The sequence below is a fragment of the Mustela nivalis genome (assembly GCF_964662115.1).
Source record: "Mustela nivalis genome assembly, chromosome: 20".
In the NCBI taxonomy this organism is placed as follows: Eukaryota; Metazoa; Chordata; class Mammalia; order Carnivora; family Mustelidae; genus Mustela; species Mustela nivalis.
In genome coordinates, this window is record NC_139039.1 from 27,701,676 (window position 1) to 27,725,479 (window position 23,804).

Genomic DNA, 23,804 nt, shown 5'->3' on the forward strand with positions numbered 1-23,804 from the left:
GTTTTTAAAAGGGGGTGCTGTACCTTTAAATTCTGAAAGTGAACTTGGCTCAGGAAGGCCAGCAGTCAAGGTCCAGCCCCTAGAAGAGAGAATAGCTACAGATTCTCCATCCTCAGTCTTTGCAAGGGGACGGCTGTGCCAGCCGGGCGGGCGGGCGGGCTCCTGGCAGCATGGCCGTGAAGCTCAGGGCCCTCCTGCTGGTCCTCGCACTCAGCCTGGCGCAGCCAGCCGCGGCCGGCCGGAAGCTCCTGGTGTTTCTGCTGGATGGTTTTCGCTCTGACTACATCAGTGATGAGGCCCTGGAGTCCTTGCCTGGCTTCAAAGAGATTGTGAGCCGGGGAGTAAAAGTGGATTACTTGACCCCCGACTTTCCCAGTCTGTCTTACCCCAATTACTACACCCTAATGACTGGTGAGTACTGTGTCCTCTTCTGGGTGGCGTGGGGGTGGTGGCCAGAGTCCCAACAGGGAACAGTGAGCTCCTGGCATCGAAGTCTGATTTAAATGTTCAGGTTTCCCTAGCCCTTTGGGACGCCAAAGTTCTTGGCTGAGACTTTTTTTTTTTTTTTTTTTCCCACAGTTGTGTTGTTCTCCAAAAGTTATCCCAAGGACCTGTTTTGGTGTGGAGAACATGTGACATAAATAGATGATTTTAGAAGTAGTTACTTGTTTCACCAATAAAACTTCTAGTTAACTCTGTACTTTCTAAGTTCAAGCTAAAAAGGCATGTGTGTTGGTACCAAATTCCTTCTGTCCCTTTGCTCTGCAGTCATCTGTCATCCTGGAGGTGTTTTCGCTTGTTTATCAATGTGCTGGATGATGAAAATTACACACAGGATTCCTGGATTGTGTGGAGAAAATGTGTAGGTCATTCCCTGAAGAACTACTGAGCAATGCTACTTGTCCCTCTTTTGCTTTCTTGGGCCAAGTCAAATGACATGGAGAAGGAAAAAAAAAAATTGTTTCATGGTTTGGATTCCCATCTTTAACTTTTAGTTACAAAACAAAACAAAACCCTAGCCAACCCCAGAGCACGGTTGGGTTTGGGAAGCTGATTTTTTGCCTAAAAATGATCTTCGTCAGGGATTTCCAGAACGCCAAATGTGATGGCACAAACTCGGTCCTCTATCTGTGCGATAGAACCATATTTTCTGCTCTCACAGCGGGATTCCCAGCGTCTGGTTTGTTTTTTAGTTAACCTTTGTTAGGGCCAGCAAGAGGCTTTCAGAAAGAATTTAGCAAACTGTCCAGGGAGGCTGTTAAGAATGCGCTGTTAGTGCTGCTTATGCAGGACTTTGCTACGTGCTCCGAGCATAAGGAAAACTCTATAAATTATATTAACGGGAAGCGGAGGAGACCGCTTGGATCTCATTCTGGATCTTCACACCGAGGCAAACCCGAAGGAGTCTAGAAAGACAAATTGATACTTCTGACTTCATGCGTAGGTAGTGGATGCATCTGTACATAAAAATGCCATAAAATTTAGGGGAGAAGATACTTTGGAGAATTAGGAATGAAAGCATGGGGAGTAAAAAAAATCCAGACAGCACCCAGGCAAGGAATTTATTTGCTTGTTTTTTAATTTCCCCCAACAGACAAACAACCAGCCTCAGTAAGATAAAGAGAATGAACAAAAGTCCCCTCGTCCCCACTTGGCATGCTTCTGCCCTTGCAGGGAGCTGGTTCGCAGGCTGCTGGGCCACACATAGATGGCATTGTGTGTCACAGCCTGACTCCAGTTCTGTCCCGGGAGTTTCACACGCGCAGACCACCCCCACTCCGGTTGTCTCGCAGAGTCTTGCTGGGAGGCCCAATTCATAAAGAGCCACGTGCAGTTTTCTCCAGGCCAGTGGAGAATGAACAAAATCCATTTTAGAGAGCCAGGCTCCAGTGAGGAAAAGGGGACTGTGACAGCCCGCACAGCGAAACCAAGCCGGTGGCCTGGCCTTTTGTTTGTCAGACCCACATTCTTGATATTGGCACAACGAATGATTGGCACAAAATGCCAGTCACGCGGGGACATACCTTCTTCTCCGACTAGGGTTTTTTTCACTTGTCTCCTTGTGACAGAGAGCCCTTTCCGTGATGGGACAGGCAGAGCCCATGAGTGTCTGGCAAAGAGCTCACCTTCACTGTCAGACCGAGGCTAGCCTGAGCGCCATACATGTTCTGCCTGAATAGTTTTAGGTGGTAAGAAGTAGTATTTGAAAGCCTGACTTACACTTTTATAGAAGCAATATTTTTTAAAAGGTTTATTTATGTATTTGAGAGAGGGAGAGAGCACGAGTGGGAGGTGCAGAGGGAGAAGGACAGAGTCTCAAGCAGACTCCATACTGAGCGCAGAGGCCCCGTGGGACTCGATCTCATGACCCTGAGATCACTACCTGCGCTGAAACCAAGAGTTGGATGCCTAAGAGACTGTGCCACCCAGGCACCCCATGGAACCAGTATTGTACACAGAACGTGTCTAACAAGGCTCACGTTCACGCACATGTGTCTTTGGGTTTATCTCGTACCTACCGAGTGAGCATATGGCCTAGAGCAAGCTTGGGGGCCGGAAGCACCAGGCCACAAAGCTGGTTTTATCTCCACTGCCCTGGAACTGACTCGGGGCTATGTTGAGACAATTCCTCCCAATGGCCATGCTGAGTTTTCCACCTGATGTTGAAAAGTTCCCGTTTTCATTTAAGGAAGAACATATCCATTGGGAATTGTACTTAAACATATGGTTTGAGCATTTGAGCATTTTATGAATCGACAAAAGGAGCATGCTGGATCCTTTGGTACTAAAAGTTATACTGTTATAAGGTTCATCAGAATTCCTAAGAGAGATGATGATCTCACTTCATTACATGAATTACTGCCCACAAGACATAAAGCGTTTGGTGTTCTTACTTTGCATAATGAGGAATATTAAGCTATTGGCCTTGGAGCTGGAAAAACTTGGTTGGAGTCTTTCTGGGGTCAGGATGGTGCCGGACAACTTTGGGCAGCCCAATGCACTGCCCTGAGCCTGTTCCCTCAGCTTCCAGATCCTCGGTCAGGCTAGGACCTCAGGCACTGCCAGATGTAGACATGAAAGTAAGCAGTACATAGGGAATTAAAAAAAAAAATTAGGACTGGCAACTCTTGGGAGGCCTAAATATGAGAAATGAAGCAAATGTCTGACACCCTAGAGAGGAGGATTTTTTGGGGAAGCCACAGGGATGGTGACGGGGAATGAACAGTAATGGGATACGTAAGGAACCTGGGAAATCGTCTAGCCTCGTCACTGACACAAACCCACTCTGGCTGATTTTTTTTCTCCATCAAAATACATATTGGCAGCAGGACCAATGTGAACAAAACTCTAATAGTGATCAAGAAGATCCATCAGACGATTGATTGCTGGGGATACACAGAATCTTAAAACAGGGCCTTTCATCCAGGGAGCCCACCATCAAGTTGAGGAGGACCAACACATTGGGTACCTACTAATATTCTAAGATGAGTGAAAAGGGCTGAATTGTTTCCCTCCAAAATTTATGTATTGAAGTCCCAACCCCTAGTATCTCTGAATGTAATATATACAGTAATGACTGTAAAGATACAGTCTTCAGAGAGTGAGAAAGGTGTAGCAAGGCTGTTAGAGAGGACCCAATCCAATCTGATATTCTTTCAGAAGAGGAAGAGACACCAAGAATAAATGTACTCAGAGAAAAGGCCCCGTGAGGACACAGTGAGCAGGCGCCATCTGCAAGCCAAGGAGAGAGGCCTCCGCAGAAATGAAACCTGCCGGCGCCGTGACCTTGGATTTCCAGCCTCCTGTTTGGCTGCCCAGTATTTTGTTTTGCAGCTCCAGCAAACGAATACACAGATAGCCTGAGGGTCCTTTCCTCATATGCTGCAGGAGATCAGAAGGGAGAAGAGTGTTCTTCCAGTTGTGGTGGCAGGTGAAGCATTTTGAAGGAGGTGGGCTGTGAGCTGGAGTCAAGAGCCCCATGCATGGCCCACACAGGTGGAGAGCTTCCGCTGTGCATCCGCTCTCTTTCTGAAGAGCTGTGTGGACCAGCCTTTTTTCAGTTAAAACACAGTTGCAGTGTAAACACAACCACTGCTGTGCTTTCTGTTTTGTTTTTAATTTAAAAATATATATATATTGATTTGAGAGAAAGAGAGAGAGAGAGTGTGTGTGTGGCGGGTATACGGGGGGGACAGAGAGAGAAGCAGACTTCCCACTGAGTAGAGAACCTGACATGGGATTCAGTCCCTGGACCCTGGGATCATGACCTGAGCCAAAGGCAGACACTTAACCAACTGAGCCCTCCAGGGGCCCCTGCTTTCTGTTTTGATCTCTCTTACTGTAGATCTCGTTGTAAAGTTATTCTCTCTCTGAGGTTAATTCACAGTTAAGTAAAGTTTAACATAAAAATCCATGGAAGAAAAGCAATGATGTATTCAATCCAAATCATGGGTAAGAGAAAATGGTGGATATTTTTGAGGAAGTATAACTTAGTATCATTTTATCAAGGCTGATGGCAACGTTTGTTTGTAATTCTTGAATGCTTCTGATTAAGCATTTGCAGAAAGTGGTCTAGAAATGTCCTGAGTAGCAGGGAAGCTGGTCTAGAATTTCATCTTTACTGAAGATAATCTACAAGGAGACAAGCATATGCTGAGATTAGCTTGTTCTGCAATATGCCATTATCAGTTCAACATTTAAAAACTTGTAAATAAAATACAGGGAGGTTGGGTGCCTCACTCCAGACACCAAGCAATGTCAGTAACAGGACGGACACTAGAGGACAGGTGTCAGAGGTCAGGTTCTCACCAGCAATTAGCAGGACTCTGATCCCCGTCCTAGAGTGCCGAGGAGGTCAGGTGTCAGACCTGGGACCTGGGGACAGAAGTCTCCTCAAGACCAGTCCAGGAGACAATTAGAGCCTGAGTAAAGGTGCTTCATTGATCTACTGGAATCCAAGGAAACCAAGGATGTTAACCATTAGAATTAATATTTGTGCCAACGTCTTTCCTGTTGCACTCCTAGAAATTACATGGACACAAATTCTTCCCAGTTACCAAGGATGCAACATTATGGAGTAAGATATTGCAGGGTAAGGTACGCTTTCCCCTGCTTTTGTGAAAATAGCTGATTTAAATGAAAACCGGCTGTCACTTGAACCAACAGAAATCACTACAGAAGATACTTGAGAAATCACGTTTTGAAAACAGCCTGCCTCCTCAGTCTTCTGGAGAACTCAGGTTTTACCTGATGGACTGCCCACAGACCCCTACATCCCCACAGCACTAGTGGTGTGGACGTGGCCTCCAGGGTACCCTCCTTCCCCCAAGCTCAGCATCTGCTCAGGGACATTCATCCCAGCACGTTAGCGTCCCTCGATTTAGACGCCTCTTTGAATATACGATATCCAGTATGCCCTCTCCTTCTCCTCTCTTTCTCTCTTGCACAAAACCCAGTTCCACTTTTTGTTTTCACCAAAGACCTCATATGGTCAAATGTCAATCCTCAGGCTTCTATTTCCGGCCCAGCAGCAGCGCTGGGCTGGGCCCTGCTGCTCCTTCCCGATAGCCCCCTCAGTTTCCTCTGATTGTACCGACTGCTCGCTCCTTGGTCCCTTCCTTACCTCACTCTCCCTCACAGCCCGAGAGGGCTCCCCTTCCCAGGTGCATGGCCAAGTCTGTACCCCTCTTACCTCCAGCCCTAGAGTCCACACCCTCTATTGCCAGAACTGCCCAACAGCCCCTGTTCCCTCCGCCGCCCTGCCCACCCTTCTGTGCGTCTCCACGGACAACCAGAGTAGTCCTTTTACAGCATGAATCCGATCACGTCGCTCCTCCATTCAGACCCTCCAGCAGATCCTGCTTTCACTCCAAGTAGAATCCAAAGTTCTTTGAGAACTGGCCCCATGCGGCCATCCCGTTCCTTTCCCAGCTCATGCCTGACCCTCTTCCCCTTGGTTCTCCCCTGTTCCAGGCAGGTGGCCACCTCTGGAATGCTTTGCCCCAGAAAGACTCAAGGTTTACGCCCCCTTCTTTTTTCAGATTTCTTTCCTGAAGTCACTGCAGTGATCTGCCTTCCCCACTCACTACCTGAGGAGCCCACGTGACTCCATCATTCTCTCCTCTCTCTCTCTCTTTCTCCTTATTCTTCATCTCCGCACCGTGGATTATTTATTCTGCCTTCTTTAAATAAAATTTGTTATCACGAAGCAGTATTATAATGATGATTGAAACTTTCTGAGTTTCAGGGAACTTGTCAGTTATTATTTTGATTCTAGATAACTCCTAAACTAAAAAAGAAGGGAAAAACCTGAAATTATGCTCTGCTCTATGGAAGCAATTAACAGCCATTTAGAAGAACTAACTACTAGCTATGTCTAATAATCTCATATATCTCAAAACATGTCATCGATTTTGTTTTAAATTTTGACTATAAGGTTGGAGGCAATAAGAGGGTTGAAAGGAAAGTCACCCATGTGGAGGGGCTGTGCCAAAGTAGGAGATCAAAGGCATGGGGCGCTGGGAGGAGATTTAACTAGGAAACGAGTCATCAGCATGGCCCAAGCGAGAACCTGATTCTCACCAAGATTGCTGAAGCCAAGAAAGCAGAGGCAACGTTAAAACTCGAGCAAGGCCAATGGCTCAGAACCACCTGAACACCCGTGGGAGGACAATGAAGGACAAGTTTCGTGTGGTCCTGGCTGTCGGAACCTGGGTCGGATCTGGCCACTTGAAGAGCTGGAAGGGCCATCCTTATGTCCTGAGCCTCCATCCCAGATTGTTTAAGTGGCCAGGGTGGGAACCCAGGCATCATGGCAGGCTCTGTAGACATTTGGAAACACGAGATCGCATGGGGGGCTGAATCGCGTCCTCCGACCCTGCAGATTTATATCTGGTGGGGCCTAACCCAATAGGACTAATGTCCTTGAAAGAAGGGATTAAGACACAGGTGTGCACAGAGGGAAGGCCATGTGAAGACCGGGAAGAAGGTGGCCATCTACAGGCCAAGGAGAGGGGCTTTAGAAGAGGCCAGTTGTGATGACATCTTGCTACCAGATGTCTAGCCCCCAGAATTGTGAAGCAGAAATTCTTGTTGTGTAAGCTGCCTGGCATGGTACGCTAGGCCAGCTCTTGGAAACAAACATAGTCAGGAGGGTGACGCAAGTCTGCCAACGGAAGAGTGAGGTGTTTTTAGACAGACCTCTTCTGTCCCCCATATTCTGAGAGTTTCTAGGGGTTCCCACCTCAGAATTGAGTTAGACATGGTGCATTGATTTCCTAGGGCTGCTGTAACATGATGCACTGATTTCCAACATGCTGGGTGGCTTGAAACACCAGGAATTTATTCCTTCACGGTTTTGGAGGCTGGTGATCAGAAATCAAGGCGTTAGCAGACCCATGCTCTCTGGAAGACTATAGGGGAGGATATCTCCCATGCTTTTCTCTTAGCTTCTGGTGTTGCCAGCAATCCTTGGTCTTCCCTGGCCTGTCGATGCACTGACATCTCACTCTAGTCTCTGCCTCCGTTGTCTCCTGGTGTTCTCCCTTTGTATCTCCGTGTCTCTTCTCTTCTTACAAGGACACCAGCTACACTGGATTAGGGTCCATCCTAATGAATTCATTTTACTTGACTATATCTGCAAACACCTTGTTTCCAAATAAGGTCACACTCAACAGGTACTATGGGATAGAACCTCAACACGTTTTGGGGGAGCACAGTCAGCCCCTTACACACAGTAGAGTGGAAAGAGCTATGAATTTGCTGCAAAAGACCTGATTTCATCTATTCTGTCACCTCTTAACTTCCAGAGTTTGAACAAGTTCTTGCAAGTTTGAATATTATCTGTCATTAGAATGGAGAAAGGAAAACTTACCCACCAGGCTTGTGGGACCCTTCATGTAAAGCCACCATTATAAAAACTGCACCTATTACATACTTTATCACTAAGATTAGGCAAAATTGTGTTGTAGTAACAAGCTATATCAGAGGCTTACAACCATGGTTTATCTCTCATTCATGTATGGACTTGAAGGATTAACTCTGCCCCATTTCCTCTTCATTTTGAGATCGAGGCTGAAAAAGGAACTTCTGTATGGGATGAGCTGTTCACGTGGCTAAGGGACAAACGGAACCTGGCAGAATGACATGGTAATGCTTAGAACCTTTGCTCCAAGTAGCACAAATCACATCTACTCATTCCATTGGGCAAAGCAAATTATAGGGCCAAGCTTGATGCCAGTAGGTCATAGTGGGGACAGGAACTGTCTTGAACATTAATGCAGCATATCACGCACACTGAACGGGCACTAGCTGCATTTGATAAGAAGCTTGTGGGTCTTCGTGAGAAGGAATGGCGTGTGAGTGTCTGCAAGGCAGGCAGAGAAGTATTATTGGGAGTTACTCTGGGCTTGGACGTTTCCGTTTAGTTCCTTCTAGAACTAAACATTGAAAGATGAGTGGAAAGATTTTTAGCAGGACATGTGTTTGGGGCCAGATCTTAAGAAAAAAGAAAGAAAGAAAGAAAAATTGAAATCTGCCAATGTGAGAGGCACAGCCCATGCAAGTCAGAGAAGCAGAACAAGGCAGGTGAAAGGGCACTAAACCCATTCACCACTTGAGTGTGGGCTGAAGGGCTGGAGAGGTGAATTTGGGAATAAAAAAAGAAAAGACGTGCAGTTGATGGAAGGCTTTGAAAGCTGCACTGAAAATAGCCCAGTAGGTTCCTCCTTTCTTCCTCTTCCACTTGAAACGTTCAAGCCTCTATTCTTCATGTACGTGACGGGTTGAGTTTGAGGAGCAGCTTGAAGGCAGCCCTCACTGAGGCCCACTCAGCACTGAGGGGTAGGAGGAAGTACGAGGAAGGGAGCAGGAATTGATTTGAGGACCCGGAGGTACTCAGAGCTCGGGGCTCCTGTGAGCAGAGACCAGAGACGGGGAAGCTTGGAGACCCATCTCTTTGGGGAAGTAGATTTTTTTTTTTATTTATTTACTTGACAGAGATCACAAATAGGCAGAGAGACCCACAGAGAAAGAGGAAGGGAAGCAGGCTCCCCGCTGAGCAGAAAGCCCGATGCGGGGCTCGAATCCAGGACCCGGAGATTATGACCCGAGCCAAAGGCAGAGGCTTTAACCCACTGAGCCACCTAGGCACCGGGGGAAGTAGATTTTATCAGAATAGATTTCAAGTTGAAGTAGGAGAGTCATCTGAATTAGCCCTTTAGGGGATCAGAGAGAGTGTCTTAAAGGACAGTTCCAGAAACATGAGGAATAACAACGACAGATGCAGTGGATCCCAGTGGGCCCCCAGTGAATGGACTTCTTTTCTCTCAGGGTGTTTCTCACAGACACACAGTTAAATCTCTCTTCCCGTCTGCCTGAGCTTGGTCTGCATCTTGTCATTTACCTCCCAGGGACATCGAACCGCATCTTTCTTACGGGTCCTGGTCACGCGGCCGCAAGCCGGCCTGCTTGGCTGGCTGGGTAACGTACAGGGCCACAGAAGTGTGAAGGGCAGGACCTGGCTCAGGCTCAGAGAAAAAAATGTGTTCCAGGAATGTACAAAAATAATCCTTCCCGGTGTGTCATTATTTAAGCTCCCATCAGCAGACTTCTCTACACCAAAGTGCCACTTTTCAAAAAGTGTGTTTCTCTTGGCTTCCATGGTGATGAGAGGGCATTCTTGTTATATGGCATTCAGCTGCTGGAACCTGACCCTTGAAGAAGGGAACGGTTTAGGGCTGTGGGTAAAGCTTAAAAATGTGGTGAAAGCTTTTGATTATAATAACAGCAAATCCTTTTCCAGAAGGTTCTCCGGCACGGTCCTCCAACCATGGCTGCTCTCCCCTCCCCCTTCCCGTCCCCCGGTGTTGATGGATAGGACCGTATTCCTCTTGCCAAGGCTTCTGGGAGTTTGGTTGAAGCACGCTGCTCTCAGTACCTGCTTCATCATGAACGATATGCCAGAAATGAGTTAAAAGACATTTAAAATTATTTTGGAGGGAGCCTGAGTCAGTGTGCTAATAACATTTATTTCAGAGACATTTTAAACAACACATACTCAAGTTTCAGAGTCCCCTCGCATGAATAGCGCCATTGTGTCCACTGTCTCCCAGGCGAGGACCCGGGGCAGGTCTGGGGCTCCTCTGGCTCCCGTGTGTAGCATTTGGCTCTTGTTGGATACTGTGCTCAATCATAACCTGGTCCTACCTTCTGCCATTTCCTTACCAGGGAGAAAGGGTCCGGCAGACAGGTCAGGGAACCACGTGGAGCCGTCGCATTTGGGCAAAGGGCTGCTCAGGCTGGGATCATGAACAGACTTGTAGTCGGGGTTACTGTGGGTATTTTACCCCTCGATGAAGGTCACGGCCCCTGGCTGCCTGCCTCGAAGAGCTTTGGTGGTCACCAGGTGTGCAGCAGGAGGATGAGTGGGGTCACCGTGCACATGTCTGCAGCACAGGGTCCCAGCCTGGGTGCTGGGGTCCTGGTCCCTGCCCCGTCCCCTGGGGATGAGCAGCCTTGTGTGTTCATGCCACGTTGTCCAACCCAAATGTCTGAGGCAAAGCAGGTTGGGAAGCGCTGGTGGAGCAGAGAGGGCGCAGGAGGGAGGGCGGGGTGCCAGGTTCGGCTCCTGGACCGCTCCGGTCCTCTGCCAGGACCGCTGGGCATCAGATAAGTCTTGTCATCTTCCCACCCCTGAGTTCCCACGGCTTTAAGATCAGATACCACCTTAACACCAGTTAGAGTGGCCAAAATTAGCCAGGCAGGAAACAACGTGTGTTGGAGAGGATGTGGAGAAAGGGGAACCCTCTTACACTGTTGGTGGGAATGCAAGTTGGTGCAGCCACTTTGGAGAACAGTGTGGAGATTCCTCAAGAAATTAAAAATAGAGTTTCTTTATGACCCTGCAATTGCACTACTGGGTATTTACCCCAAAGATACAGACGTAGTGAAAAGAAGGGCCATCTGTACCACAATGTTTATAGCAGCAATGGCCACGGTCGCCAAACTGTGGAAAGAACCAAGATGCCCTTCAACGGACGAATGGATAAGGAAGATGTGGTCCATATACACGATGGAGTATTATGCCTCCATCAGAAAGGATGAATACCCAACTTTTGTAGCAACATGGACGGGACTGGAAGAGATTATGCTGAGTGAAATAAGTCAAGCAGAGAGAGTCAATTATCATATGGTTTCACTTATTTGTGGAGCATAACAAATAGCATGGAGGACATGGGGAGCTGGAGAGGAGAAGGGAGCTGAGGGAAATTGGAAGGGGAGGTGAACCATGAGAGACTATGGACTCTGAAAAACAACCTGAGGGTTTTGAAGGGGCGGGGGATGGGAGGTTGGGGGAGCCAGGTGGTGGGTATTAGAGAGGGCACGGATTGCATGGAGCACTGGGTGTGGTGCAAAAATAATGAATACTGTTATGCTGAAAATAAATTAAAAAAAAAAAAAAAAAGATGGGAGGCCTGGGAAAGAGCCCTGGGGTTAACTGTGCGCTTACTGAGTGCCAGTTACATGCTGGGAATGTTCTAAGTGCCCTGTTCTAGGTGCTGGGAATGGTTATGAGGCTCAAAGGAGATTCTCCGGGGCCACAGTGGGGCGGAGGGAGAGGGTGATCGGATGGGGCTCTCAGTGATGTTCTGCCTCCTCTGTTAGGATCACAGGGAGTCCCCTTTGACCTCTTTTATGCATTTAAAGGAAGTCGTCTGTGGTTCACCCCACTGGCTGCTGATGGCCCGGGACAAGGATGCCGGCCTGAGGGTGAGAGGCAGGGGATGGAGGTGCCCCCTTTTAGTGATGTAGGAGTCAGACACCCCTAGAGTTTGCCTGAGGGATCCCTGGGCCTTGGCTATTCTTCTGTATTCTGCACACAAGCCAAATAACTGAGCCCAGTGCCTCTGTGGCTGTCTAGTTCTCCCTGAAAAATATCTATATGTATAAGGATTTGACTTCCTCAGGTGGTCTTGAGGAAACATTCTGCACTAATGGTTGAAGGCAAAAACCTTAAACAAACATAGGTCTTTGGGAGAAAACCTCCAATATTGGGCTTCTAGTCATTCATTCCCTGGCAGATCACAGGCCCAGCCTCAAACATGCTCCCCACCTGCGCCAGCCCCTACCCCTGTGGGGGGTACAGGGGATGGAAGCCTATTAAAGGGTTGTCCCACAGGTTCACCCTCTCTGGCTGTCTGAGCTCCCTTTCCGGGCTTTGGGTGTGCTCTCCTCTCTAGGAAACACCCTGACCTGCAGAGACACCCCGCCAAGAGTCCACCAAAGAGGGCAGATGTGAGGCCAGGCCATGTCAGGCCACGAGGGCCCCTCAGAGCAGTCACCAGCGTCTACACTCATGAAAAATGTCCCCAAACCCCTCTCCCTGAGCTGTTCCCAACTGCCAGGCCATGTACTCTGTGTGAGTGGTCAGTTATTTTACAGAATTTTCACACATGTTCTTCCGGTCTCCGGTCAGAAACACTGTCTCCCACCCTCTGCCTGGTCGGGCCCCACCAGGAGGCAGGAGGCACAAGCCACCTCTGCTGGAAGACACCCCCATTCAAGGTCACTGGGGCCCTGGCAAGGATTTTTGCCAAATGGAGGAAAAACCGACCTTTAAAAATAGAAAAGAAACCAGAGCCACGGTTCCCTCTTGTAGGTATGTGAGGGACAAATAGAGCAGGGCAATGTCTTATTGCCCGTCTTTTGAACAATATGATTTCTCTACTCAAAATATTAAATTAAAAATATATCCATATCCAGTGGAACGTGTTCATCTCTATTTGAGTAAGTAGACGTTTTAATTTAGCATGAAGAAGGCCCCCTGTTTTCCTTCAGGCTGCTCTAACAAAGAACCTTGGGTTACGCAACTTACAAACAACAGAAATTTACTTTTTGCAGTTCTGGGGGCTTGAAGTCTCTGATCAGCATGTCAGTGGGTCTGGTTCTGGCGAGGATTCTTGCAACTCTCCTGGGTTGCAAATGGCCCTGTTCTCCTCGTGTCCGCACCTGGCAGAAGGAGGATGAGAGAGTTCTCTGGGGTCCCTTTTATAAGGGCGCTAATCTCATTCATGGGGGCTCCCTCCCCATGACCTAAGCACCACCGAAAGGCCCAGCCTCTTAATAACATCACGTTGGAAATTAGACTTCAGTGTATGACTTTGGACATTTGGTCCATTGCACTGCCCTTGTGACTTAAGAAATATATTCACACTGAAAGAGTTTTTAAAAAGATGCTTTCCAGCCTAGTGGGCATAAAGCACTGTTCTGTGGTTTGCTTTGGTCTTCTCAGTCTATACCGCAGGCTTTCCAGCAACAACCAGCCAGGGCTCAGGAGATCATGGTGAAGGCCACTCCCATCACCCTTCATGGAACACTGTCACCTCAGGGGAGCTGCCACTGCCCCCCACGAGAAGCAGGACTGAAGACAATCTATCAGGCCCAACCTTGTTTCTACCCTCTGAAGGCTCTTCTATTCTCTAGGTGGGTCCTTCCAACTACCCCTGCAGACAAAACCAGTCCGCACAGCAATCCGTCCTGCTTTTGGTCTACACCTGCTCACGGGCAAGGGAGTGTTAGTTGTCTGTGTCTGGGTCCGGTGCTTGCTCAGAAGAGACATTGTTTGTCGGACCTTGCTGGTTCAACTAGTAACGGGACTTCTGTCCGACCCCTGGGGGAAAGCCTTATGTCATGTATCTTTTTTGTAGTCTCTATAGAATTTTGTTGCTGAACATTCCCTACTAAGGTTCCACCACTCTTTAACAAACCTCTGGTGCATTCATATATCTGTGTGGATCTCACTGGGTTCTGGAGTCCTTCTGGCCGTATTTCATTGGCTGCTCAGTTCCCCCCTTCAGGTTCACACCGGATGTGCTTCTCCTCCTCCGGGGCTCATAGCAACACCGTCGCTGCTTTTAGCGTGTCATCCTGGACTCCCCAGCAGGCAGGGCTGTCCTCCCTTGTGCTGGGCTCTGTGGGTGGATCCGATTCCATGTTCCCGTTACTCCCAGTCCAGCCCCTTCCCCTGCAGGTTAGCCAGCTGGCCTCGTCCCAAACCATGGCACCCCTCCTTGTACAGTCAGAGTCCATTTTAGCATGCGTTCGTCAGTGTAAAATAGAACATTATAACTATGGGAATGAGCTTGGGAATATGTAACAAAACCCACTATATCCCAATCCAAAATTTCCCCCAGAGGCATTCAGAGTCACACAATGTGAAAAGCAGAAGCAGCTGTAGAAATGCTGGTGCATTTGTTTGTCTCATTGTGCAGAACAGGAGACCGAGGCCTAAGATTCAGACCCAGCGGCTAGGTAAGGGCAGAGCCTCACCAAGCACAGGGATCCGCGGCGTCCTTTGTGACCCTGCCTGCCTGTTTGTCCGGTGGGTTGCTCTGCCTGGGCGCTCAGCTCTGCTCCAGACCTACCCCACTTTCACAGCGGGGCTTCCCTGCCTGGGTGGCTCTTGCTTCTTCCCTCACCCTTATTAACCTCTCCCAGGATGTATAAGCTGAAACGGAATGAGAGTCAAAGTAGATTTCCTCCAAGATCTGATCAAGGAGGAGGTGGAACCACCTAGACGGCTGGGGCTGGTGTTTGGACATGGCTGAGCCATCCTCTCTACTTCCCGGTGCCACGGATGGTCACTGAAGGCTGGCTGCTATCCTTTAAGCTTCTTAAAAACCTCCCCCAAGTTCTGATGGAGCAGATAAGAAGATCCTGTTCCAGAGAATTTACTCTCAGACTGTGTCTGCGTGTATTTCAACATCTAGCTAAAAACTAAAATAATCAGATGGGGAAAAAAATGACTTTATTGACCAAATCCCAGCCATCTGTTTGTTCTTTTGAAATGAGTAGCCAGCTGTGTGGGTGTCTCAGAAAATTCACCTCAGGAGGTTCCCTCAGTGGACATCAGATTAGTCCCTACCATTTAGGGTCCTGTTGGCCAGTTGTGAAATGCCCACTAGAATGGAATTCTGGAGAATGATGTCTTCACCTCTCCCTTGTCACCTCACTAATTTTGTTGGAGGCCTCTCAGGGAACTCTCAGTCCATCCCTTTGCTGATGCTACTTATTGCTTGTGGAAGGATTCTGCTCCCGTGCTCCCTGGAAGCCCCAAGCCTCCACTCCAGCCCACATGCCAGCTTCTCTCCACCTGTCCTCCTGCAAGTCCAAATGAGATGTATTTCCTATAAAGGGCCTTGACCCACAGATAGGGACCTTTCAGAGCTGGGTGGTGCTTTGAGTTTACTAACTCCTTTACCGCTTACTGTCTGAACTACAGAATTTGGTAACTGCGACAACATATAATGTGACCATATACGCATACAGTACATTCATGCATGAAGCCTCTGTATGTGAGAATATAGCAAACATTTACTCTCCTAAATAAGTCGCTAGTCTAGAGATGACCAGGACATGGCTTCTGTCTTGGGTGAACTTGGAATTAAGCGGCTAAAGATGTGTTGAAATAAATAAAATCACAGGACAGAATAGAATAGGCTCAGGAGACACAGAGACTCTTTCTGAGAGTGCGTGGGGAAGAGGAAAGGCTTGCTGAGGTGCTGATATTTAAATAAAGCCAAAGGATTTGGACTTGGTTGAGACTTGGAGGACGGGCCTTAAGGGTGGCTGGTCCTACGCAAGTCAAGGGGCAGAGGCAGGAACGATGAAGAGTGTGTGGAGAGCGGGACTGGGCTTTGAGACGCCTACTGTGACATTTCTGAGCATTGCGGGTCTGTGGGAGGCCATCCAGTCGGCAGTGAGAGCTCGCCTGGGAGTCAGGTCCTCAGAGGCAGAATGAACCTGGAGTCAAGGAGAGGCTGGGCTCTGTGGAGAGGGAATGGGCAAGACGGGTTGGATGTGGAGGATCAGAGAAAAAAAAAGTCTCAGTATCAGACAAGAACTGAAGCTCGTCTTTTGGTAATGTTAATGAATTGATCTGTGTGTAAAGTGGATCCAAGTTCACAATCTTGAATGTGTCAGAAACAGTGCGTGTCTTTGTAGTCTTAAAAAAAAATCATCTATGCAAGTGACGGATCAGTCAATTCTCCTCCTGAAAACAATATTACACTGTATGCTAACTAACTTGAATTTAAATAAAAATATGAAAAAAATTAAAAGAAAAAATAGAAATTTACAATTTAACCCCAAATAAGTTGACCTCCTAGGTCTGACCACCCTCCCCAAATCCAAATCTGTGGGTGAACCTGAAAACATGCTGAGTCAAATTAGCCATACAGAAAAGGAAAAATATTAGCTGATTCCCCTTATGTGAAGTACCTAGGGTAGTCAGATTCATAGAGGCGGCAAGTAGAATGGTGGTAGCTATAGGCTGGGAGGAATGGGAAGTTCGTGTTTAATAGGAGAGAGTTTCAGTTTGGAATAAGGAAAGTTCTGGATGTGGATGATGGTGATATTGCACAATAGCATGAATGCACTTAATGCTACTGAACTGCACACTGAAAAATGGTGTTAAAATGATGATTTTTATATTACATGTATTTTGCCACAACTAAAAAAAAAAAAAAAATCCTAAATCTGACTCTGACTCCCATCCCATTGGGCTCAGTGGAAATTCAGTCTCAGTCAGTGCTGGGTGGGTAGTGGGGTGACTTTTCTTCCATGTCTAGGGTAATGCAAAGGTCCTGGGTCATATATAGTCCGAAGGCCTTGAGGACAGCAGCCCTTGTCATTGGTCCATGTCAACCCATGAGGCTCCAGAAACCAGGCTCTGCTGCTCTGAGCTGGAAAACCTTGCGTCTTGACTCCAGCCTCCCCTGTTGTGTCTCTCAAATGTCAATCCTCTCCATGGAGTTCCGCCACCGAGCAGTGCATCATTTTCTGTTCTCACTGGACCAGCAAATCCTTCTTAGCTCTCCCTGGTCTGGAGGAAAAATCTCCACCAGGATGAGTTTCACGGTTGTGTGACCTATACGTCACACTGAGCCCCGTGCTTATAGGGACCCTGCACGTGCTTTCATGCTCTGCTGTCACCATTTTGAAATTCTTACTAATTCATGAACAAGGGATCCCACATGGTTCTGTTGCACTAGGTCCTGGCAATTATGTAGTCCACCCTGCCTTTTTCTCTTCCTTGCTTCCCTCAAAGGCAAATAAGCCTTCCTTATATTCTCCCCTGCAGAGATGTGTTCACAGTATGTTCAAATGAGCTCCTTTGAGATGATACAGTGTCCCAGGGAAAAGAATGTGTCCAGCAGGCAGTATCAGCTGTTGTTCCAGAAACACAGACCACTCCAAAGACAAAAGGGGCTGGGTGCCCGCTTGAAACACAATGGAAGTAAATATCTAAAAAGAGAACAAGCTAGTTCATATTTCAGTAAAATATCTCACTTCAATAATAAAAATATAAATCAGTTTTATATTTAGAACTGATTTTATGTTTATTTATAATTGTTTATATAAAATCATTTATATTCTCAGACCTTGGGTACTTGCAAGATATCTGGGTGGTGATTTCTTTACCAGTCATGATGGTTTAGGGATGAAGATTTCAGAGTCGTCCTCAGAGAGGTAGGAAATTATATGAGTAGATGAGATCCCCTTGGGAAGATTATAGCAAGAGTAGAAAAAAGGGTCGGGATGAAACCTTGAGGGACCTTGCTAAATTTAGGGAGTGTGATATAGAAGGAGAAAGAAGAAAGGAAACAAAGAAGAAATACAGACCTACCACAGACCATTGTAGCAAAGACCCAAAATGAAAATCAGCAGGAGTCAAACAGGGTCAAAATAATCAAGGAAAAAGATTTTTCAACAGGAGACGGAATTATCATACAGAAGAATTAAAGAAAAGAAGAAACAACAAGTCATTAGATTAGGGGGCTTGAACGTAGCAGCAGGGATTGGAGACCAGTAGGGAGATGGAAAGGAGGGACAGTGCTTTGTAGATGAATTCTGTATTTGGAGGATTCGGGGGCTGGTGTTTGCCTGTCGATATGCTGGTTTATGGGTCTATATAGTTGTGATCTCCACCGATCTTTTAAAATTATTATTACAATTTTATTGAGGTATACTTTACATGCCATAAAATCCAACTATTTATAGTGTACAATTCAATGATTTTTAGTATATTTACAGAGGTATGCAGCTATCCTCACAATATCATTTTAGACTGTTTCCATCACCTCTCCACAAAGCCTTTTACCCTGTAGTTGCTCCTCATTCCCACTTCTAGCAACTACATTAGGCAACCACTAATCTACCTTCTTTCTCTAAAGGTTAGCTTTTTCTGGACATTTTATATAAATTGAACCATAGGATATGTGTTTTTTGGGGGGATCTGGCTTCTTTCACTCTTCATAGTGGTTTTGGGGGTTCATCCATGTCCTATCAGTCGATCATTCCTTTCCACTGGCAAGGAGTCGCCATTACACAGACAGACCACACTGCGTTTGTCCGTCCACCAGCTGATGAACATCTGGGTTGTTTCCAGGCTTCGGCTGTTGCGAATAATGCTGCTACAAACATTCGTGTACAGAGTGTTTGTCTAGATGTATGTTGTCATTTCTTCTGCATAGGTACTTTGGAGTAGAACTGCTGAGTCATGTGGTAATTTTACGTTTAACATTTTGAGAAACTGCCAGACTGGCTCGCAAAATGGCTGCCTGACTTTACGTTCCCACCGGTGATGTATGAGGGGTCCCATTTCCCTATATCCTCAGTAACACTTGCCATTGTCTTTTATCATTATCGCCATTCTAGTGGGTGAGAAGTGGTATCTCGCTGTGGTTTTGAGTTGCATTTCCCTAATAATTAGTGATCCTTGACATAACACACTTAGTGGCTATTTTATAACTTCTTGGGAGAAATGTCTATTCAGATTATATTACCCATTGTTAAAAACAGGGCTATCTGTTTCTATTATTAGTTATAGGAATTTTTCATACATTTTGGATATACTTCTCTTAGAGGAATGTGATTTGCAAATATTTTTCTCTTAGGAGTCAGGTTGTTTTTCACCTTCCTAATGGCGTGGCCTCAAGTGTGAAAGCCTTTAATGAAGTCTATTCATTGATTTTTTTTTTCCTTTATCACTTGTACTTTTCATGTCATATGTAAAAAACAGCTGCTTAAGCCAATGTCATGAAGATTTACCCCTGTGTTTTCTTTTAAGAGTTTTGTACTTTTAGCTCTTACATTTAGGTTTGTGATCCATTTTGAGTTAATTTTCGTGTGTCGTGTGAGGCAGTAACCCAGCACCATTTGTCAAAAAGAGTATTTCTTTCCTACTGAATTTTCTTGACACTTTCGTTGAAAAGCAACTGACCATAAATGTTAGAGTTTATTCCTGGGCTCTCCATTTTATTCCATATGTCCCTCCGTATGCCAAGACTGTACTGCTGTGATTACTTAGTTTTGTAGTAAGTTTTGAAATCAGGATGTGATTCTACCCCTCCCCCCCAGCCTTTGTGCTTGTTTTTAAAGATTGTTTTGGCTATTCTCAGTCACTTGTATTTCCCAGTGAGTTTTAGGATAAGCTTATCAACCTCTGGGGGGGGGGGGGAAGAAACCCAGCTAGGACTTTGATAGGGATTGTACTGAATCTAGAACAATTTAGAGAGCGTCACATGATGTCTTTTGATCTGGAAACATGGGATGGGTTTCCGTTTACTCGCGTTCTAAACCTTTTTAGCCATGTTTGATAGTTTTCCGTGCATAAGTCTTGCACTTCTTTTGTTAGATATTTCTAAGCACTTTCCTCTTCTTTATATTATTGTGAATGGAATTATTTTCTTAATTTTTTTTTTTTTGCAGCATATGAAAGCCCAGTTGGTGTGGGGGTGTTGATCTAGTATATGGCGACCTTGCTGAACTTGTTTATTAGTTCTTTTTTTATTTTTTTAAGATTTTTATTTATTTATTTGGCAGACAGATCACAAGTCGGCAGAGAGGCAGGCAGAGAGAGAGAGAGAGAGAGAGGAGGAAGCAGGCTTCCTGCTGAGCAGAGAGCCCGATGCGGGGCTCCATCCCAGGACCCTGAGATCATGACCTGAGCTGAAGGCAGAGGCTTTAATCCATTGAGCCACCCAGGCGCCCCTCGTTTATTAGTTCTAATAGTATTTCATGGATTCCATCAGATTCTGTGCATACAAGAATATGCAAGATCATGTTGCCTGCAAATTAGGACGATTATTTCTTCCTTTCTCATCTTGATGCCTTCGATTGATCTCTATAATCACGATCTTTATAATCATCTTTACAGTCGGGAGTTACATAAGGGCATTTCTGCAGATGACAGACCTTAAGTCTGGAGAGAGTAAGCAGCTTGTCTGAGGCCACCTAGCCAGGAAGTGCGTCAATAGGACCAGGGCAGAGGACTTCCTACCCCCATCCAACAGTCAGCATTTTCGCCATGCTGCTTCTGGTTGGTAGGGAAGACAATGGATGGCCTACATCTCTACAGCATTCCTATTGTCTTCCAGATACAGTCCAGCAGGGAGCAGAATGTACATTTCCCAGATGTCTGCAGTATTTATATGTCTGTACATCTGTAGCGCTCAGTCCTGGGTGCTTTCAAATACTGCATCTGTCAACCCTCATAAAACCCCGTTTGGTAGGCATAGTTATCCCCACTTCACAGATGAAGAGATCAAGGCTGTGAGGTAGTAAATTGCTTGCCCGAGATCACAAAGCCAAGCAACAGAATAACCAGGAGTCCAAAATTCTCCCGTGGCCTCATGCTGCCTCTCCTTTCCTGCCTCCAAGGAAGTGGCCCTCAGGGCAGCTCCACCCTGTGTGGCCATCTGAGTGTCTGTCCCTCGGACAGTGAGCTCGTGGCTAGCTTTACACGCGTGGCATATGCCTGCACGCACAGCTCCCCCCACAGTGCAAGAGTCCGTGCCTTTCCAGGCTTCCTCCAGACTAAGAGACCTCATGGGCAACTGTGTTTTTAAACCGTCCTTTGTGAGCCTCAATGGACAATGTGAACAATGAGCGCTTCTGGGGGCGGGTATAAGAGAGGATTCAACCTCGGACACTCAGCTACTCATCTCAAATGGCCGAGGCTGAACAGTGGCGAAGAATGGTTTAAACAGGCCTCTTTTGATAAGCCACATCTGGGATCCTGACCCAGACCACCAAGATGCATCTCTGGGCTATTGCTTCCAATTACCCTTGGTTCTGGGCTCCTGGGAGGCCACGGCAACCCCTCAATGGAGAGGGAGTCCGAGTTGCTCCACATCCCACTCATGCTCCCTGACACCCAGTAGGAACTCAGTAAATGCCTCTTTGTATTGGTTTTAAAGTTACTTGGAAACCACTTTATTTTAAACACTAGGCCAGTTTCTCTCTTCCCCATCCCACTCCCACTCCTAACAGAAAGGGAGGTCCCGCGGCCGGTCTGCCAAGGGGGACGTGCTCAGTCTCAAGGCGGGAGAAAGATCCGAGCAGAAATGGCCAAGATCGCCCTGGGCAGGGCTCTGGGATTCTGTCTGCCTTTTTCTCCCCCAGGCCAGTCCACACCCAACCCAGGACGTGTCCTCGATTTACAAAGCGGAAACGGGTATCATAAAGTCCCTTGCGAACTCAAATATTTTAAGAGCCAAGTAGACACCCAACTTAACATGCTTACGTTTTGCCTTTTCACTAAATTCCAAATTGGTGAGGAAAGCAGCGCTCTGGTGATTTGAGATGACTTCTTTTGTACTCCCCAGAGATTTCGGGTTTGGGAGTTTAAGACATTTATAATGGAGAGTCTGGAAAAGTTCTCAGAAACAATAGTTCCCCGGGGCGACACGGTGTGAGGTCGAAGGTGTCCTGCCTCAGCCCAGCTTCCCCTTCCAGGTGGCTCTGTGGTCAGCAGGAGAATAAGAATTCCTTCACAAAATGAAATAAAAAGGCAATGCTTCTGCCAAAACAGGATTGCTCTGCATTTTGCTTAGCTGTATTTTATATTTTTTCTATTCACTGCCAAACCCGACCCCTTCTCCCCTCACGGGAGTCCTTTCCTGTCCACGTTAATCAGCCAATGTTAGGTGCTGGCCTGGTCGCTTCTCCGGTCTCTTGAAGAGATCTGCGTGAGGGGAGCCATGAACTGGCAGCAAGAGAAGTAGGTTCTAGTCCAGCCCATGGCACTCTCTTGACTTTGTGGCCTCAGAGTCTTTCTCGGTTCATTTCTTTTCTTTAAAAAAGAAAAAAAAAATGAGGGAGTTGAGGCTCCTGGAACATGAATCCCAGTGCCACAGCAAGGGGCTGTTTCTTATCTGTTGTGAGGATCGGTTCCCCCTAAACTTTCCGACCCCAGCTCCTGTCAAAGGAAAGGTGGTGTTGTTATTGGACCTGGTGTCCCCTCCTCAGTGCCCTCCCTAGGGGACCGAGCTGGACCTGTAGCTTTGGTTAGCATTGGAAGCCTTATGTCCCTAGATTTACGTCGCAAACCATGAATTTAGTTTTTACACGCGCCCCTGCCCTGTTAAGATGCAGCCTTATGATTTTTAAAAAGAAGGAAAATGGCCTGGCTTGAGGTAGGATTTGGGGGATTAGAAACCTAGTCCAGAAATTTCTATTTAAAATCCCATCCTTCACTACCCGTTTCCTAGAGGAATACAGTTTAATGCTTTGGGGGAAATAACCTCATGGACCTCATCCCCCTCTGGTCTCAGGAACCCCCACACAGAGTCATGGCCGTGAAAACAGGGGCGGCCAAGGGCAGAAGTCCCCATGTGACCACCGGGATCTATTTATCCTCCCGGCCCTAGTCCATTTCCCCCACGCAGTCGCCGAGCAGCCGGACACACAGAGCTGCTCAGCCGGAGCCCCAGCCCGAGAGACGGCCTGAAAGGCTGAGTGGCCGCCCTGGTGGGTTAAGAAGGGAAAATCCAGGAAATTCAGTTTTGAAAGAATGGCAAGTACATTGGTCTGCTTGATCCCCTTATCTGTCATCTTGGTCCTTATCCCTCTTTCCAGATGGATTCGGTTTCAGGTCCAAGTGATTGTACGGCACCAGAGCTCGACTCCTACGTGGTCATCAGGACCTCCTTGATCACCTAAGGGAAAAACAGTGAGATGCAAAAATGGCTTTATGAGTGGGCCTGGGGGATTAGGAATGAATCTTGGGTTTGCGGTTTGATGTCTTTATTTTGAAATGTCTCCACCATTTAATGGGCCGTCTATTCTCCTTCATCTTTTCTCCTCATAATCGCTGCTCCTTGATGTCACATTGCTCGTGCATTTTCAGAGCACTGGAGCTCGTTGGCTTCAGTTTTCACGTGTGGCTTCTCCTGAGCTCTTGGTACGTTCTTCCTCAGACTTCCGTCGGTCTGTGGTCCGTTGGACCAGCAGCAAACACAGTGGGAAGGCCAAGAGGCAGCTCGTATGGAAGCTTCTCGTCACGTGGCTGCTGATGACACAAGCAGAGCATGGCTTCTCAAGTCTTTGGATGATATCAGGAAGAGTGAAAGAGCCTTTTTTTTTTTTTTTTAACTTGGAGGAAAAACCTCAGACAATGTTTGATTTTGTTGAACAGAACTAGGTTGATATTTTAAGAAAATGTTTGCTTTGTAAGTCTCAGAATTGAGTTCACAGAAGGCAAGCTGCGTTAACGTTTTCTTAAGGAGACACCACTGGGAAAGGCTTCAGGCACAAAGTAAACTAATGCTTGACTTCTAGAATTAAAATATAAACTCGCGGCTAAAAACAAAGACTGCTGGGCTCCTTTAACCTGCGGGCCATCTGCCTTCTTTCCTGAGATAGTCTCCTGTAAGACCTTGCTCCTTGAAAGTGAACTTAAAGGAACTTAGGACAAGATGCCTCTGCTTTCATAAATGATCTACTAGGCTCCAGCAAGCGGT

General features: G+C 46.9%; 1 protein-coding gene across 1 annotated transcript in view; it reads left to right on the plus strand.

The window, feature by feature from the left end:
* Window positions 1-23,804, plus strand: part of ENPP6 (ectonucleotide pyrophosphatase/phosphodiesterase 6) — a gene marked incomplete at its 3' end in the record, with an annotated part of 56,633 nt that continues 32,829 nt past the window's right edge. The window contains exon 1 of the mRNA XM_082715482.1: window positions 1-411. Within this exon, the coding sequence (XP_082571608.1) occupies window positions 171-411 (241 nt within the window). The 5' untranslated portion in view covers window positions 1-170. The remainder of the gene's footprint in view (window positions 412-23,804) is intronic.